The sequence below is a fragment of the Pseudoliparis swirei genome, chromosome 21, assembly GCF_029220125.1.
Source record: "Pseudoliparis swirei isolate HS2019 ecotype Mariana Trench chromosome 21, NWPU_hadal_v1, whole genome shotgun sequence".
Taxonomy (NCBI): Eukaryota; Metazoa; Chordata; class Actinopteri; order Perciformes; family Liparidae; genus Pseudoliparis; species Pseudoliparis swirei.
In genome coordinates, this window is record NC_079408.1 from 2,217,442 (window position 1) to 2,233,023 (window position 15,582).

The window sequence follows — 15,582 nt, forward strand, 5'->3', positions numbered from 1 at the left end:
CGAGAAGAAGCTAGCAGCGGCTAGCGGCTAACACTTTCGTAGAAGTCTTTACGCATCACCACGCACGCACACACACGCGCCCCACACGCACGCGCAGCTCGGCAGCGGCTCGCGTTCACGCACATAGTGGGTTCAGTTGTTTATCTGTAGGGAGGGGCTGCTGGGGGTGAGCTACTTCCTGCTGCTAGCTGCAGAAGCTAGCTGTTTACCAGGGCAGGCTGGATTATTCATGAGGGCGCGCGGTGATTGGTGGAGACAGCGACAGGGGCGGGGCCAGAGAATGTTTGTGTGACAACAAGTGGACCAGTAAGTATGATTGACACATGTGTGAAGGAATCAAATACTCTGTTACACGTTCAATGTTACTATAACTAAAGTACTAATACACTGTACAAATACTATGTTAATGTTACTATAACTAAAGTACTAATACACTGAACAAATACTATGTTAATGTTACTATAACTCAAGTACTAATACACTGAACAAATACTATGTTAATGTTACTATAACTAAAGTACTAATACACTGTACAAATACTATGTTAATGTTACTATAACTCAAGTACTAATACACTGAACAAATACTATGTTAATGTTACTATAACTAAAGTACTAATACACTGTACAAATACTATGTTAATGTTACTATAACTCAAGTACTAATACACTGAACAAATACTATGTTAATGTTACTATAACTAAAGTACTAATACACTGAACAAATACTATGTTAATGTTACTATAACTAAAGTACTAATACACTGAACAAATACTATGTTAATGTTACTATAACTAAAGTACTAATACACTGTACAAATACTATGTTAATGTTACTATAACTCAAGTACTAATACACTGAACAAATACTATGTTAATGTTACTATAACTAAAGTACTAATACACTGAACAAATACTATGTTAATGTTACTATAACTAAAGTACTAATACACTGAACAAATACTATGTTAATGTTACTATAACTAAAGTACTAATACACTGTACAAATACTATGTTAATGTTACTATAACTCAAGTACTAATACACTGAACAAATACTATGTTAATGTTACTATAACTAAAGTACTAATACACTGAACAAATACTATGTTAATGTTACTATAACTAAAGTACTAATACACTGAACAAATACTATGTTAATGTTACTATAACTAAAGTACTAATACACTGTACAAATACTATGTTAATGTTACTATAACTCAAGTACTAATACACTGAACAAATACTATGTTAATGTTACTATAACTAAAGTACTAATACACTGAACAAATACTATGTTAATGTTACTATAACTCAAGTACTAATACACTGAACAAATACTATGTTAATGTTACTATAACTCAAGTACTAATACACTGAACAAATACTGTTAATGTGACTAGAACTAAAGTCCTAATACACTGAACAAATACTATGTTAATGTTACTATAACTAAAGTAGGAATACACTGAACAAATACTATGTTAATGTTACTATAACTCAAGTACTAATACACTGAACAAATACTATGTTAATGTTACTATAACTAAAGTAGGAATACACTGTACAAATACTATGTTAATGTTACTATAACTAAAGTAGGAATACACTGTACAAATACTATGTTAATGTTACTATAACTCAAGTAGGAATACACTGTACAAATACTATGTTAATGTTACTATAACTCAAGTAGGAATACACTGTACAAATACTATGTTAATGTTACTATAACTCGAGTACTAATACACTGAACAAATACTATGTTAATGTTACTATAACTCAAGTACTAATACACTGAACAAATACTGTTAATGTTACTAGAAACTAAAGTACTAATACACTGAACAAATACTATGTTAATGTTACTATAACTAAAGTAGGAATACACTGTACAAATACTATGTTAATGTTACTATAACTAAAGTAGGAATACACTGTACAAATACTATGTTAATGTTACTATAACTAAAGTAGGAATACACTGTACAAATACTATGTTAATGTTACTATAACTCAAGTACTAATACACTGAACAAATACTATGTTAATGTTACTATAACTAAAGTACTAATACACTGAACAAATACTATGTTAATGTTACTATAACTAAAGTACTAATACACTGAACAAATAATTCAATTCAGTTTCAATTCAGTTTATTTGTATAGCCCAATTTCACAAATTACAAATTTGTCTCGGAGTGCTTTACAATCTGTACACATAGACATCCCTGCCCCAAAACCTCACATCGGACCAGGAAAAACTCCCAAATAACCCTTCAGGGGGAAAAAAAGGGAAGAAACCTGGAGGAGAGCAACAGAGGAGGATCCCTCTCCTAGGATGGACAGATGCAATAGATGTAATGTGTACAGAAGGACAGATTTAGAGTTAAAATACATTCAATGAATATGACAGAGTGTATGAATAGTTCATAGTAGGCATATTCCACGATGGAGACCTCCACGATCCATCAGGCAGATGGCGGTGGGGAGGAGGAGTGGGCGGAGTCTCAACAGGACAGTGGCGTAGTCATGAGCAGGAATTCCACGACCCAGACGATCCATCAGGCAGATAGGATCTATGCCGTCTCATAGGGTCCGATGACCCCATGAGACGTAAAGTCAAAAGGACTTCCGGGGAGAAAGCAGAGTTAGTAACGTGTGATTGAGAGATGAAAATTCATCCTTAAGGAGAGAAAAAAGAGGAGATAGGTACTCAGTGCATCCTAAACGTCCCCTGACAGCTATAAGCCTATAGCAGCATATCAAGGGGCTGGACCAGGTGAACCTGATTCAGCCCTAACTATAAGCTCTGTCAAAGAGGAAGGTCTTAAGTCTACTCTTAAACGAGGTGACTGTGTCTGCCTCCCGGACTGAAATTGGAAGCTGGTTCCATAAATACTATGTTAATGTTACTATAACTCAAGTACTCAGGCATGAGAATCCCTCACCTTTCGGCGAAATTCGCCGTTTTGAAACCAAAATAGGCGACTTACGTGAATCGTGTAGATCCGAAGAGTTTTTGTTTTGGGGGGGGGGGGGGGTCAATTGGCCGGCCGGCGTTTATGAGATTGGAGTGGGACGCGGAGAAAATGTGGAGTGGTGCTCTTCGCAATAAAACATCTTTGATGGGACGTGTCGCGTCTCGGCCAATCAGCGTCAAGATGTCTTCAGCGTTTGGTGGTTTAGGTTAGCTTGAATGTTAGACGCTACTTCTGCTGCTGTCGCGCTGCACGGTGGAGCGATGCTAACAAAGTACCCGTACGTTAAGAGCGATGTGATTTAGCATATTTTTAGTCTCAATACTTCATTAAAAGAGCGATCAGAGCGCACGCGCTGCTCCGTGTCAAGCTGTTTGCACGCGCAGCGCTCACAGCGAGGGGCGTTAAGTGGCCGAATTTTCGGCTTTAAAAATAAAAATAAAAAAAGATGCCAGAAGTGAAATGTTTAAGTTCAGTCTGTAAAGTTCTGTAACTCTCCAGCTGCTCATCCTGATGAACTCTATCCTCTGGTCAGAGACTAACGGCCTCATAGTGTATCATCAATGCTATGATGGCTCCATGTAGTTTCATTAATATCTTGCTGTATTAATACTAATATTACTGCTATTTGTTAAGTGTTGAAAAAGTTGGTAAAAAGTGAACCATACAGATATTTTATTTATTACTATTATAGATAAATATACCAGTATCGTATTTATGGTATACTGTTTTATGGTATTGTATCATGATATTTATGGCAGGTATGGTATAGAAGATCGTGACAACCAGGTAGAGGCAGAACAGACTCGAGGAACAGACTCAAGGCTCAGCAGAGCACAAGACTTGAAGACTTGTTCACGCCAACAACAACAAAAGGAAGTTGGTTCATGAATGACCATATTATACACAATATTACTATTATTATAGTATTATAGGGCCCGATCACTGACTTGGTGTCAGAATGGAGGGCCTATAGATTATAATACAACGTCCAACATCGATGTTCGTGGAAGTCACCACCAGCACCCGCGCGCCTATCCTCCTCACCTTTTTCACCCCTGACCCGTTTTCATGCCTGAGTACTAATACACTGAACGAATACTGTTAATGTTACTAGAACTAAAGTCCTAATACACTGAACAAATACTATGTTAATGTTACTATAACTAAAGTAGGAATACACTGTACAAATACTATGTTAATGTTACTATAACTCAAGTACTAATACACTGAACAAATACTATGTTAATGTTACTATAACTCAAGTACTAATACACTGAACAAATACTATGTTAATGTTACTATAACTCAAGTACTAATACACTGAACAAATACTGTTAATGTTACTAGAAACTAAAGTACTAATACACTGAACAAATACTGTTAATGTTACTAGAAACTAAAGTACTAATACACTGAACAAATACTATGTTAATGTTACTATAACTCAAGTACTAATACACTGAACAAATACTATGTTAATGTTACTATAATTAAAGTACTAATACACTGAACAAATACTATGTTAATGTTACTATAACTAAAGTACTAATACACTGAACAAATACTATGTTAATGTTACTATAACTCAAGTACTAATACACTGAACAAATACTGTTAATGTTACTAGAACTAAAGTCCTAATACACTGAACAAATACTATGTTAATGTTACTATAACTAAAGTAGGAATACACTGAACAAATACTATGTTAATGTTACTATAACTCAAGTACTAATACACTGAACAAATACTATGTTAATGTTACTATAACTAAAGTAGGAATACACTGTACAAATACTATGTTAATGTTACTATAACTAAAGTAGGAATACACTGTACAAATACTATGTTAATGTTACTATAACTCAAGTAGTTGACCTAAGAGACTTATAGAGCAGCCTGTAATAAGGAGTTGACCTAAGAGACTTATAGAGCAGCCTGATAATAAGGAGTTGACTTAAGAGACTTATAGAGCAGCCTGTAATAAGGAGTTGACCTAAGATACTTATAGAGCAGCCTGATAATAAGGAGTTGACTTAAGAGACTTATAGAGCAGCCTGCTAATAAGGAGTTGACTTAAGAGACTTATAGAGCAGCCTGATAATAAGGAGTTGACCCAAGAGACTTATAGAGCAGCCTGATAATAAGGAGTTGACTTAAGAGACTTATAGAGCAGCCTGATAATAAGGAGTTGACCTAAGAGACTTATAGAGCAGCCTGATAATAAGGAGTTGCAGTAATCTAGTCTAGAAGTTATAAACGCGTGAACTAGTTTTTCTGCATCTTTTTGAGACCAGATGATTGTTTAAATATTCCGTAGATGAAACAATGCTCTGTGTCTGTCATTTGATGAGCTTGTGAATCTGATTGGCTCTGCCACCTATCAGTCAAATGCACTCTCTTTGTTAATCTGTGATTGGCCGATCAGCCTCCAGGTGGAAGATGATCAGGATGTCATTGGATAAGGAGACGGTCAGCCCCTCCTTCCCCGCCACCGTCGGCCTATCGGAGCAGCCGCAGCCTGCCAAGACCCGCCCCCTGCATGCTAAGAACAGCCAGACCCCCGTGGCCTCCGCTCCCCCTGCTCAGCGAATCGCTAAGAGGCGCTACACCGTAGGCGTGGGCTTCCGGGGGCTGGCTAAGCGGAGACGCCGCGCTGCCAGCGACAGCCAATCAGAGCCCGTTCTGCCCAGCCACTTCCTGTTGGGCGGGAACATCTTCGACCCGCTCAATCTCAACTCTCTTTTGGACGAGGACGTCAACAGGTAGGAAGCTCCGCCTCCAATCGGCCGGTCGGTCCGTCGGTTTGTCTGACGTTACGTTCTTCCTCCTCAGGGCGACCAATCAGGAGACTCCGAAGTGCTCACCGCTGCCATCGAGGGGCGCAGACCCCGTAGAGATCCTGGTGCCGCGGGACTTCACGGATCCCCTGAACCTGAAGGGAGGGGGCCAGGGGGGGGCCGGGGTCCTGCTGTCCCCCCTGAAGTCCAAGAGGAAACACAGGAACCGGCACCATGGAGGAGGCGGAGGAGGAGGAGGCGGAGGAGGAGGAAGAGGGAGGGCCGTGATACCTGCTCGACTGTTTCCCTCCACAGCTACACTGACAGGTGAGACTGGAACACCTGGTGGACGCAGGTCATAATAATATAATAATGTATTTATTGACCCTGTGGGTAAATTCTTCTCATTGACCATCCTCAGTTATTAAGGAACAAGGAAATAATAATGCAAAAAAATAAATAATAATGCTTGAAAATAAATAATACTGCTAATAATAATAATGCAAAAAAATATATAATGATAATAATAATAATGATAATAATAACAATGATAAGAAGAGAACTGTCTTTAGTGACATAATAGTAAAGAAGAAGTGAAGAAGTTGAAATAGTGTTTTACCAATTCTTTAAACCTATAATCGAGGCTCTACAAATGTATGAATATTAAGCTCCTCCCCCTCTCTCGTGTGCAGTCCCTCTGTTGACCAGAGGGGTCAGCGTTCCAGCGTCTCCTCTGCCCTGTGAACTCAACACGGCTATTACATGTCGGGACGACGTAGCTCCGCCCCCCATCCTTCCCAGGAGACACACCCACCCTATACCGGGACACGCCCACAAGCCCGGTAACCAGGGAGACGGCCGCAGATGCAGACGGCGCCGCACCGCCTCGGCGAGGTCGGCTGACAACACCGATACCATGGCAACCAAAGCTCAGCCAACCAGATTCCAGACACCGCTGGTGGGAGGGGCTAAAGCCGGCAGGTTAATGTCACACCTGAAGTGTCAAACTCTGAGATATAAGAAGAGATGACAGGAAGTGAGATTAGATGAACTGACAGGAAGTGAGATTAGATGAATTGACAGGAAGTGAGATTAGATGAACTGACAGGAAGTGAGATTAGATGAATTTACAGGAAGTGAGGTCAGATGAACTGACAGGAAGTGAGGTCAGATGAACTGACAGGAAGTGAGGTCAGATGAGCTGACGAAGTAAGGTCAGATGAACTGACAGGAAGTGAGGAGAGATGAACTGACAGGAAGTGAGGTCAGATGAGCTGACAAGAAGTTACACCTGAAGTGGATTAGAATCCTCTAATCTGATTGGCTGCCCCCGACAGGTGTGCAGGCCCTCAGCCCGGCTCTGCTAATCCACCAGAGAAGAAGAAGGACAAGCGCCGTTACCAGTACGGCAACCACAGCTGTTACTACGGCTACCACGGTTTCTACGGCGACAGGGGGGAGGGGCGTGTCGGGGCAGTAGAGGACCCGCGGCTCCGCCTCCTAGAAGCCGATTGGTTCAGAGACAAGAAGGTGCTGGACGTGGGCTGCGGCACCGGTCACCTGACGCTCGCTATCGCCCGGAGGTTCAACCCCGCCCACATCCTGGGGGTGGAGCTAGACCGCCGATTGGTCCACACTGCCATGCAGAACGTCAGGCACTTCCTGTCACATGACCTGGTAGTGGAGGAGAGGAGGAGGAAGAAGGAGGAGGGAGGGGAGGAGAAGCTCCGCCCCCTGCCCCTGTCCTTCAGGGTGAGTCGAGGTCCTCTCTCTGCTCCTCCTCTCCTCCCACCTTCATCCTCCTCCTCCAGGTTCCCCAGCAACGTCACCTTCATCCAGGTGAGTGTCCTCACATGAGCCTCTGACATCATCACCTGCTGGCGCCAACGCTCTGGCTCCTCCCACAGGGCGACTACGTGTCGGGGCGGGAGCGCTGGGCTGGGCGGGGCCAGTATGACGTCATCTTGTGTCTGGGCGTCACCAAGTGGGTGCATCTGCAGTCAGGAGACGGGGGCGTGGCCACTCTGTTCAGACGGGCCTATCAGAGCCTGTCGTCGGGCGGATTGTTCATGCTAGAGCCACAACCATGGAGCAGCTACAACCACAACCAGAGGCCCTCGGTAACACGTGTGTGTATACCTGTGTGTGTGTATACCTGTGTGTGTGTATACCTGTGTGTGTGTATACGTGTGTGTGTGTATACGTGTGTATGTTTATACCTGTGTGTATGTTTATACCTGTATGTGTATATACCTGTGTGTATGTGTATATACCTGTGTGTATACCTGTGTGTGTAGACATTCAATTAAATTAAATTCAGTTTATTTGTAGAGCCCAATTTCACAAATTACAAATTAGTCTCGGAGTGCTTCACAATCTGTACACATAGACATCCCTGCCCCAAAACCTCACATCGGACCAGGAAAAACTCCCAAATAACCCTTCAGGGGGAAAAAAAGGGAAGAAACCTGGAAGAGAGAACAGAGGAGGATCCCTCTCCAGGATGGACAGATGCAATAGATGTCATGTGACCAGAAGGACAGATTTAGAGTTAAAATACATTCAATGAATATGACAGAGTGGATGAATAGTTCATAGTCGGCATATTCCACGATGGAGACCTCCACGATCCATCAGGCAGATGGCGGTGGGGAGGAGGAGTGGGCGGAGTCTCAACAGGACAGTGGCGTAGTCATGAGCAGGAATTCCACGACCCAGACCTCGACGATCCATCAGGCAGATAGGATCTATGCCGTCTCATAGGGTCCGATGACCCCATGAGACGTAAAGTCACAAGGACTCCGGGGAGAAAGCAGAGTTAGTAACGTGTGATTGAGAGATGAACATTCATCCTTAAGGAGAGAAAAGAGGAGATAGGTACTCAGTGCATCCTAAACGTCCCCCGGCAGCTATAAGCCTATAGCAGCATATCAAGGGGCTGGACCAGGTGAACCTGATTCAGCCCTAACTATAAGCTCTGTCAAAGAGGAAGGTCTTCAGTCTACTCTTAAACGAGGTGACTGTGTCTGCCTCCCGGACTGAAGGTGAAGCTGGTTCCATAGAAGAGGAGCTTGATAACTGAAGGCTCTGGCTCCCATTCTACTTTTTAAGACTCTAGGAACTACAAGTAGTCCCACATTTAGTGAGCGTATACCTGTGTGTGTGTATACTTGTGTGTGTGTATATATCTGTGTGTGTATACTTGCGTGTGTGTATACCTGTGTGTGTGTCTACCTGTGTGTGTATATACCTGTGTGTATGTGTGTGTACCTGTGTGTGTGTACCTGTGTGCATATACCTGTGTGCGTACCTGTATATGTGTATAACTGTGTGTTTGTGTATATTCAATTCAATTCAATTCAGTTTATTTGTATAGCCCAATTTCACAAATTACAAATTTGTCTCGGAGTGCTTTACAATCTGTACACATAGACATCCCTGCCCCAAAACCTCACATCGGACCAGGAAAAACTCCCAAATAACCCTTCAGGGGGAAAAAAAGGGAAGAAACCTTCAGGAGAGCAACAGAGGAGGATCCCTCTCCAGGATGGACAGGACAATAGATGTCATGTGACCAGAAGGACAGATTTAGAGTTAAAATACATTCAATGAATATGACAGAGTGTATGAATAGTTCATAGTAGGCTTATTCCACGATGGAGACCTCCACGATCCATCAGGCAGATGGCGGTGGGGAGGAGGAGTGGGCGGAGTCTCAACAGTGGGCGGAGTCTCAACAGGACAGTGGCGTAGTCATGAGCAGGAACTCCACGACCCAGACCTCAATGATCCATCAGCAGATAGGATCTATGCCGTCTCATAGGGTCCGATGACCCCATGAGACGTGAAGTCACAAGGATACACGTGTGTATACCTGTGTGTGTGTGTGTGTACCTGTGTGTGTGTATACCTGTGTGCGTACCTGTGTATATGTGTATAACTGTGTGTTTGTGTATATACACGTGTGTATACCTGTGTGTGTGTACCTGTGTGTGTGTATACCTGTGTGCGTACCTGTGTATATGTGTATAACTGTGTGTTTGTATATATACACGTGTGTATACCTGTGTGTGTGTACCTGTGTGTGTGTATACCTGTGTGCGTACCTGTGTATATGTGTATAACTGTGTGTTTGTGTATATACATGTGTGTATACCTGTGTGTGTGTTTGTGTGTGTATACCTACGTGTGTATACATGTGTATGTACCTGTGTGTATACCTGTGTGTGTGTATACCTGTGTGCGTACCTGTGTATATGTGTATAACTGTGTGTTTGTGTATATACACGTGTGTATACCTGTGTGTGTGTACCTGTGTGTGTGTATACCTGTGTGCGTACCTGTGTATATGTGTATAACTGTGTGTTTGTGTATATACACGTGTGTATACCTGTGTGTGTTTGTCTGTGTATACCTACGTGTGTATACATGTGTGTGTACCTGTGTGTATACCTGTGTGTGTGTATACCTGTGTGTGTGTCTCTAACACAGTTGTCTCCTTCAGGAAGTGACTGATCGTAACTTCAGGACTTTGAGACTGAGACCTGAACAGTTCACCTGCTACCTGACGGACAGCGTGGGCTTCAGCTCCTATCGACTCATCACACACACAGGTACACACACACAGGTACACACACACAGGTACACACACACACACACACAGATAAATACACACACAGGTGTCCCCTCTAACATGTGATCTGATTGGTGCATTCTTCCAGCTAATCAGCGGCCCATCTACCTGTTCCACAAAGGCCCCGCCCAGAGGAAGTGATGTCACCAGGACAGGATGTGACACGTCTCGCCACTTTCTATGGTGACCACACTGGACCTTGACAGACAGGTGGAGAGGAGGAAGCTGATTGGACGCTGTATCTTTGACTCGTGAGCTCGCAGCTGATTGGTCGAGCCGGTCTGATTGGACAGCTCATCACGCCAGAGCAAAGGATTGTGGGACGCTGTCCTCTGATTGGACGGGAGGTGATGCCAGGTTGTTCTTTTGATGGTTTGTCTTAGTGAGATTAAAGCTGCAGGTACTTTTATCAACAAGCCACACGATCATGTTTTATTGATCCTCACAAATACAAGATCATGGATGATCAACATGCTCCGTGTGATCAGATGAGGATTGATTGATGATTGACAGCTGGGCGGCGGCCACGCCCCTCCCTGAGTCCAGCTGGAGGCGGGAGGTGAGAAAAGGGGGCGGAGTCAGAAGGGAAGAACTTGATGACAGACGTGATGTCACGTTCTCCCAGTGAAACCAGTCACTATGACATCACACACACTGACATCACACACTATGAAAGGTCGCCTCGGTGTGTTGGTGCGCGATGTTTTTTATTGTTTTCGTTTTAAATACTGTTTTCTGCTGGGATTCCCAGAGCTCTTTCACCAGAGAAGAGCTCTTGAACATCAGGGGAACAACTCCAGCGGATTTACTTCCAACGTTTTTAACTTCTGTGGAGTTACTGGACATTTTTGTAAAAGGTGTGCTCACCTTCGCCCACGTGGTGAAACGCCGCGGAGAGGGAACGCTCGGGAGCGCTTGTACGGCTACGGAAACGGGATCTCGTATAGCGCTGCCGGGCATATTTCTCCAACGTCCGCTCACTGTGCAACAAACTGGACGAACTCCAGCTGCTGGTGGGAGAGACAGAGACTTCTCCTCATCCTCCGTTCTGTGCTTCACGGAATCATGGCTTAGTGGCTCGATACCAGACTCTGCGCCCAGCTCGCTGGCTTCCAGCTGTTCCGAGCGGACCGGGTCACGGAGCTCTCCGGTAAAAAAAGGGTGGAGGAATCTGCTTTACCTCAACAACGGCTGGTGCAACGACGTAACGGTGATTCTACAGCACTGTTCGCCGGACCTGGAATCTTTATCATTCACTGCAAACCCTTCTACTCCCACGTGAGTTCGCTTCATTCATCCTGGCCGGAGTTTACATGCCGCAGGGGAACGTGCACGAGGCACAGCGGACCTCGCCGAACAGATACGGTGTGTGGAGCGCCCCTTCCCCGACTCTTTAGTTATTGTACTCGGGATTTTAACAAAGGAAACCTCAGCCACGAACTCCTAAATATAGACAGTTAATTAAATGCCCTACCAGAGAGAAGAGCATTCTGGACCACTGCTACACAACAATCAGCAGGGCCTATCACGCCGTCCCTCGAGCTGCACTGGGAAACTCTGACCACGCCATGGTTCATCTGATTCCTCATACAGGCAGAGACTAAAGCTCTGCAAACCTGTGGTGAGGAAGTTCAAGAAGTGGACCAGTGAGGCTCTGGAGGATCTACGGGCGTGCTTTGACTGTACTGACTGGGATGTCTTCAGGACTGCTACCAACAGCCTGGATGAGTACACAGAGGCTGTAACTTCCTACATCAGCTTCTGTGAGGACAGCTGTATTCCATCCAGCTCCAGGGTGAGTTATAACAACGACAAACCCTGGTTCACAGCGGAGCTCAGGAAGCTAAGACTGCAGAAGGACCAGGCATTCAGGAGTGGGGACAAGGACCTGTACACAGAGTCCAAATACAGGTTTAGCAAGGCGGTGAGAGATGCTAAACGACTGTACTCTGAGAAACTGCAACAGCAGCTCTCAGCAAACGACTCTGCTTCTGTCTGGAGAGGCTCAGGCAGATCACCAACTACAAGCCCAAATCACCCCACTCCATGAACAATGTGCTTCTGGCAGACGAGCTCAATGAGTTCTACTGCCGCTTTGAAAGACAATGGAGCAGTCCTGAGACAATCCCCCACAGCCCCACCAACAAGCCACAGACCATCAGCCCACCCTCCCCCAGCCCATCAGGGGCTCACACCTCTGGAGCACCCTCCATCAACTCAGCGACGCCTCGTCATCCTGGAGAGAGCCGTCAACAGGCTGTTTAAAAGCAGAACCCCGCAGCAGCGGGCCCGGACTCCGCCTCCCCTCCACCCTGAAGCACTGTGCTGACCAGCTGTCTCCGTGTTCACCGACATCTTCAACACCTCCTGGAGACATGCCACGCTCCAGCCTGCTTCAAGGCCTCCACCATCATCCCCGTCCCCAAAACCCAAGATCACAGGACTCAATGACTACAGGCCCGCCGCCTGACCTCTGTGGTCATGAAGTCCTTTGAACGCTTGGTCCTGTCACACCTCAAGACCATCACCGACCCACTCCTGGACCCCTGCAGTTCGCCTACAGAGCCAACAGGTCTGCAGACGATGCAGTCAACATGGCCCTTCACTACATCCTCCAGCATCTGGACTCCCGAGGAACCTACGCCAGGATCCTGTTTGTGGACTTCAGCTCTGCCTTCAATTCCATCATCCCGTCCCTGCTGCAGGACAAGCTCTCCCAGCTGCACGTGCCCGACTCCACCTGCAGGTGGATCACAGACTTCCTGACCGACAGGAAGCAGCACGTGAGGCTGGGGAAACACGCCTCAGGCTCCCGGACCACCAGCACGGGTTCCCCAAGGCTGTGTTCTCTCCCTCTGCTGTTCTCCCTGTACACCAACAGCTGCACCTCCAGTCACCAGTCCGTCAAGCTCCTAAAGTTCATGGATGACACCACCCTCATTGGACTCATCTCTGGCGGGACGAGACCGCCACAGGTGGGAGACTGACCACCTGGTGACCTGGTGCAGCCAGAACAACCTGGAGCTCAACGCCTGAAGACAGTGGAGATGGTTGTGGATTTCAGGAGGAATGCAGCCCCACCCGCCCTCTCATCCTGTGTGACTCCCCGACGCTGTGGAGTCCTACCGCTTCCTGGGCTCCATCATCTCCCAGGACCTCAAGTGGGAGCTGAACATCGGCTCCATCTCCAAGAAGGCCCAGCAGAGGATGTTCTTCCTGAGGCAGCTGAGGAAATTCAACCTGCCAGGGAAGATGATGGTACAGTTCTACACGGCCATCGTTGAGTCCATCATCTGCTCCTCCATCAGCGCCTGGGACCCTGCAGCCGCAGCGAAAGACAAGCGCAGGCTGCAGAGCATCATCCGCCGGCCGAGAGGGTTATCGGCTGCAATCTGCCTTCCTCCAGGTCCTGTTCACTTCCAGGTCACTGAAGCGGGCCAGAAAGATTGTCGCCGACCCTCCCACCCTGGACACTCCTGTTCGAGTCCCTCCTCGGGGAGGAGGCTGCGGTCCATCAGGACAAAGACCTCCCGCCACACCAATAGCTTTTTCCCGACGGCGGTCGGGCTCATCAATGGAACCCGGGACTGACTGACTGTCACCCCCAGGACTACCACCTCTTCTTCCACCTTCCTCTCTCCTCCTTCTTCCCGCTCCTTCCTCTTCCTCCTCCTCCCTCTTCCTCCCACTCCTCCTCCCTCCTTGCGTTGATTGTTGTTTGTCATGTCCAAATGTTGCACCTTCCACCAAAAAAAATTCCTCGTTTGTTTGTGAAAACATTCATTCTTTGGCAATAAACCTGTTTCTGATTCTGATGACATCACACACTATGACATCACACACTATGACATCACACACACTGACATCACAAACACTATGACATCACACACACTATGACATCACACACTATGACAACACTCACACTATGACATCACACACACTGACATCACACACTGACATCACACACTATGACATCACACACACTATGACATCACACACACTGACATCACAAACACTATGACATCACACACACTGACATCACAAACACTATGACATCACACACATTATGACATCACACATTATGACATCACACATTATGACATCACACATTATGACATCACACGTGATGACATCACACATTATGACATCACACGCTATGACATCACACATTATGACATCACACATTATGACATCACACACACTGACATCACACACTATGACATCACACACACTGACATCACACACTATGACATCACACACACTGACATCACACACTATGACATCACACACACTATGACAACACACACTATGACATCACACACACTATGACAACACACACTATGACATCACACACTATGACATCACACACACTATGACATCACACACACTGACATCACACACTATGACATCACACACTATGACATCACACACACTGACATCACACACTGACATCACACACTATGACATCACACACACTGACATCACACACACTGACATCACACACTATAACATCACACACTATGACATCACACACACTATGACATCACACACACTATGACATCACACACACTGACATCACACACTGACATCACACACTATGACATCACACACACTATGACAACACACACTATGACATCACACACACTATGACAACACACACTATGACATCACGCACACACTATGACAACACTCACACTATGACATCACACACTATGACATCACACACACTGACATCACATGGTGCCTCTTTAATGATAATAGGTTTCGGTTTACAGGGTGACTGCACAGGCCGGACACTGGTTGGTCAGGAGCAGCTGAGGCTTATGGGTAATGTCGTTGGCTAAAGGCCCAGACTTCATTCTTATTTCACCGAATTAAAGGTCAATACACCAACAGTGTGTTGTCGTGTTCAGCTGACCTCTGACCCCAGGCTCGATTGAGGAAACCGATGAAGAAGAGGATGAAGATATTTCCTGCTTTCAGTTTATTTTGTAGAGCCCGACATCACAAATCACAACCTCCCTTCAGAGAGTTACAAACTACACAGAGACATCCCTGACCTTTGACCTCACATCAGACCAGCAGGTCCAATGGACCCTCTGAGGTGTGAAGGCACAAAGACTGGAGGAAGCAGAGTTAGTGATGTGTGATGGAGAGATGAACATTCATCCATAAGGAGAGAGAG

At 45.3% G+C, this 15,582-nt stretch overlaps 1 protein-coding gene across 3 annotated transcripts; it reads left to right on the forward strand.

Annotated features, from left to right (window-relative positions):
• On the forward strand, positions 1-10,817 carry LOC130212045 (7SK snRNA methylphosphate capping enzyme-like). 3 transcript variants are annotated; one of them, XM_056443155.1, is made up of 8 exons: positions 3-306; positions 5,413-5,749; positions 5,820-6,091; positions 6,457-6,745; positions 7,102-7,603; positions 7,672-7,893; positions 10,269-10,377; positions 10,486-10,817. In XM_056443155.1, exons 2-8 carry the CDS (start codon positions 5,427-5,429, stop codon positions 10,536-10,538), a joined length of 1,770 nt encoding a protein of 589 aa, XP_056299130.1. In that variant the 5' UTR covers positions 3-306; positions 5,413-5,426; the 3' UTR covers positions 10,539-10,817. The 3 variants fall into 3 exon arrangements, with proteins under 3 accessions (XP_056299132.1, XP_056299130.1, XP_056299131.1); XM_056443156.1 differs by having other exon boundaries at positions 5-306; positions 7,672-7,884; XM_056443157.1 differs by lacking the exon at positions 10,486-10,817 and having other exon boundaries at positions 1-306; positions 7,672-7,891; positions 10,269-10,361.
• The last annotated feature ends 4,765 nt before the right edge of the window (positions 10,818-15,582 follow it).

Coding starts and splice junctions, on each gene's coding strand:
- LOC130212045 (XM_056443155.1), top strand. CDS start 5,427: ATGATCAGGATGTCATTGGATAAGGAGACGGTCAGCCCCTCCTTCCCC. Junction 5,750..5,819: donor TTGGACGAGGACGTCAACAG/GTAGGAAGCTCC, acceptor CTTCCTCCTCAG/GGCGACCAATCAGGAGACTC. Junction 6,092..6,456: donor CTCCACAGCTACACTGACAG/GTGAGACTGGAA, acceptor TCTCGTGTGCAG/TCCCTCTGTTGACCAGAGGG.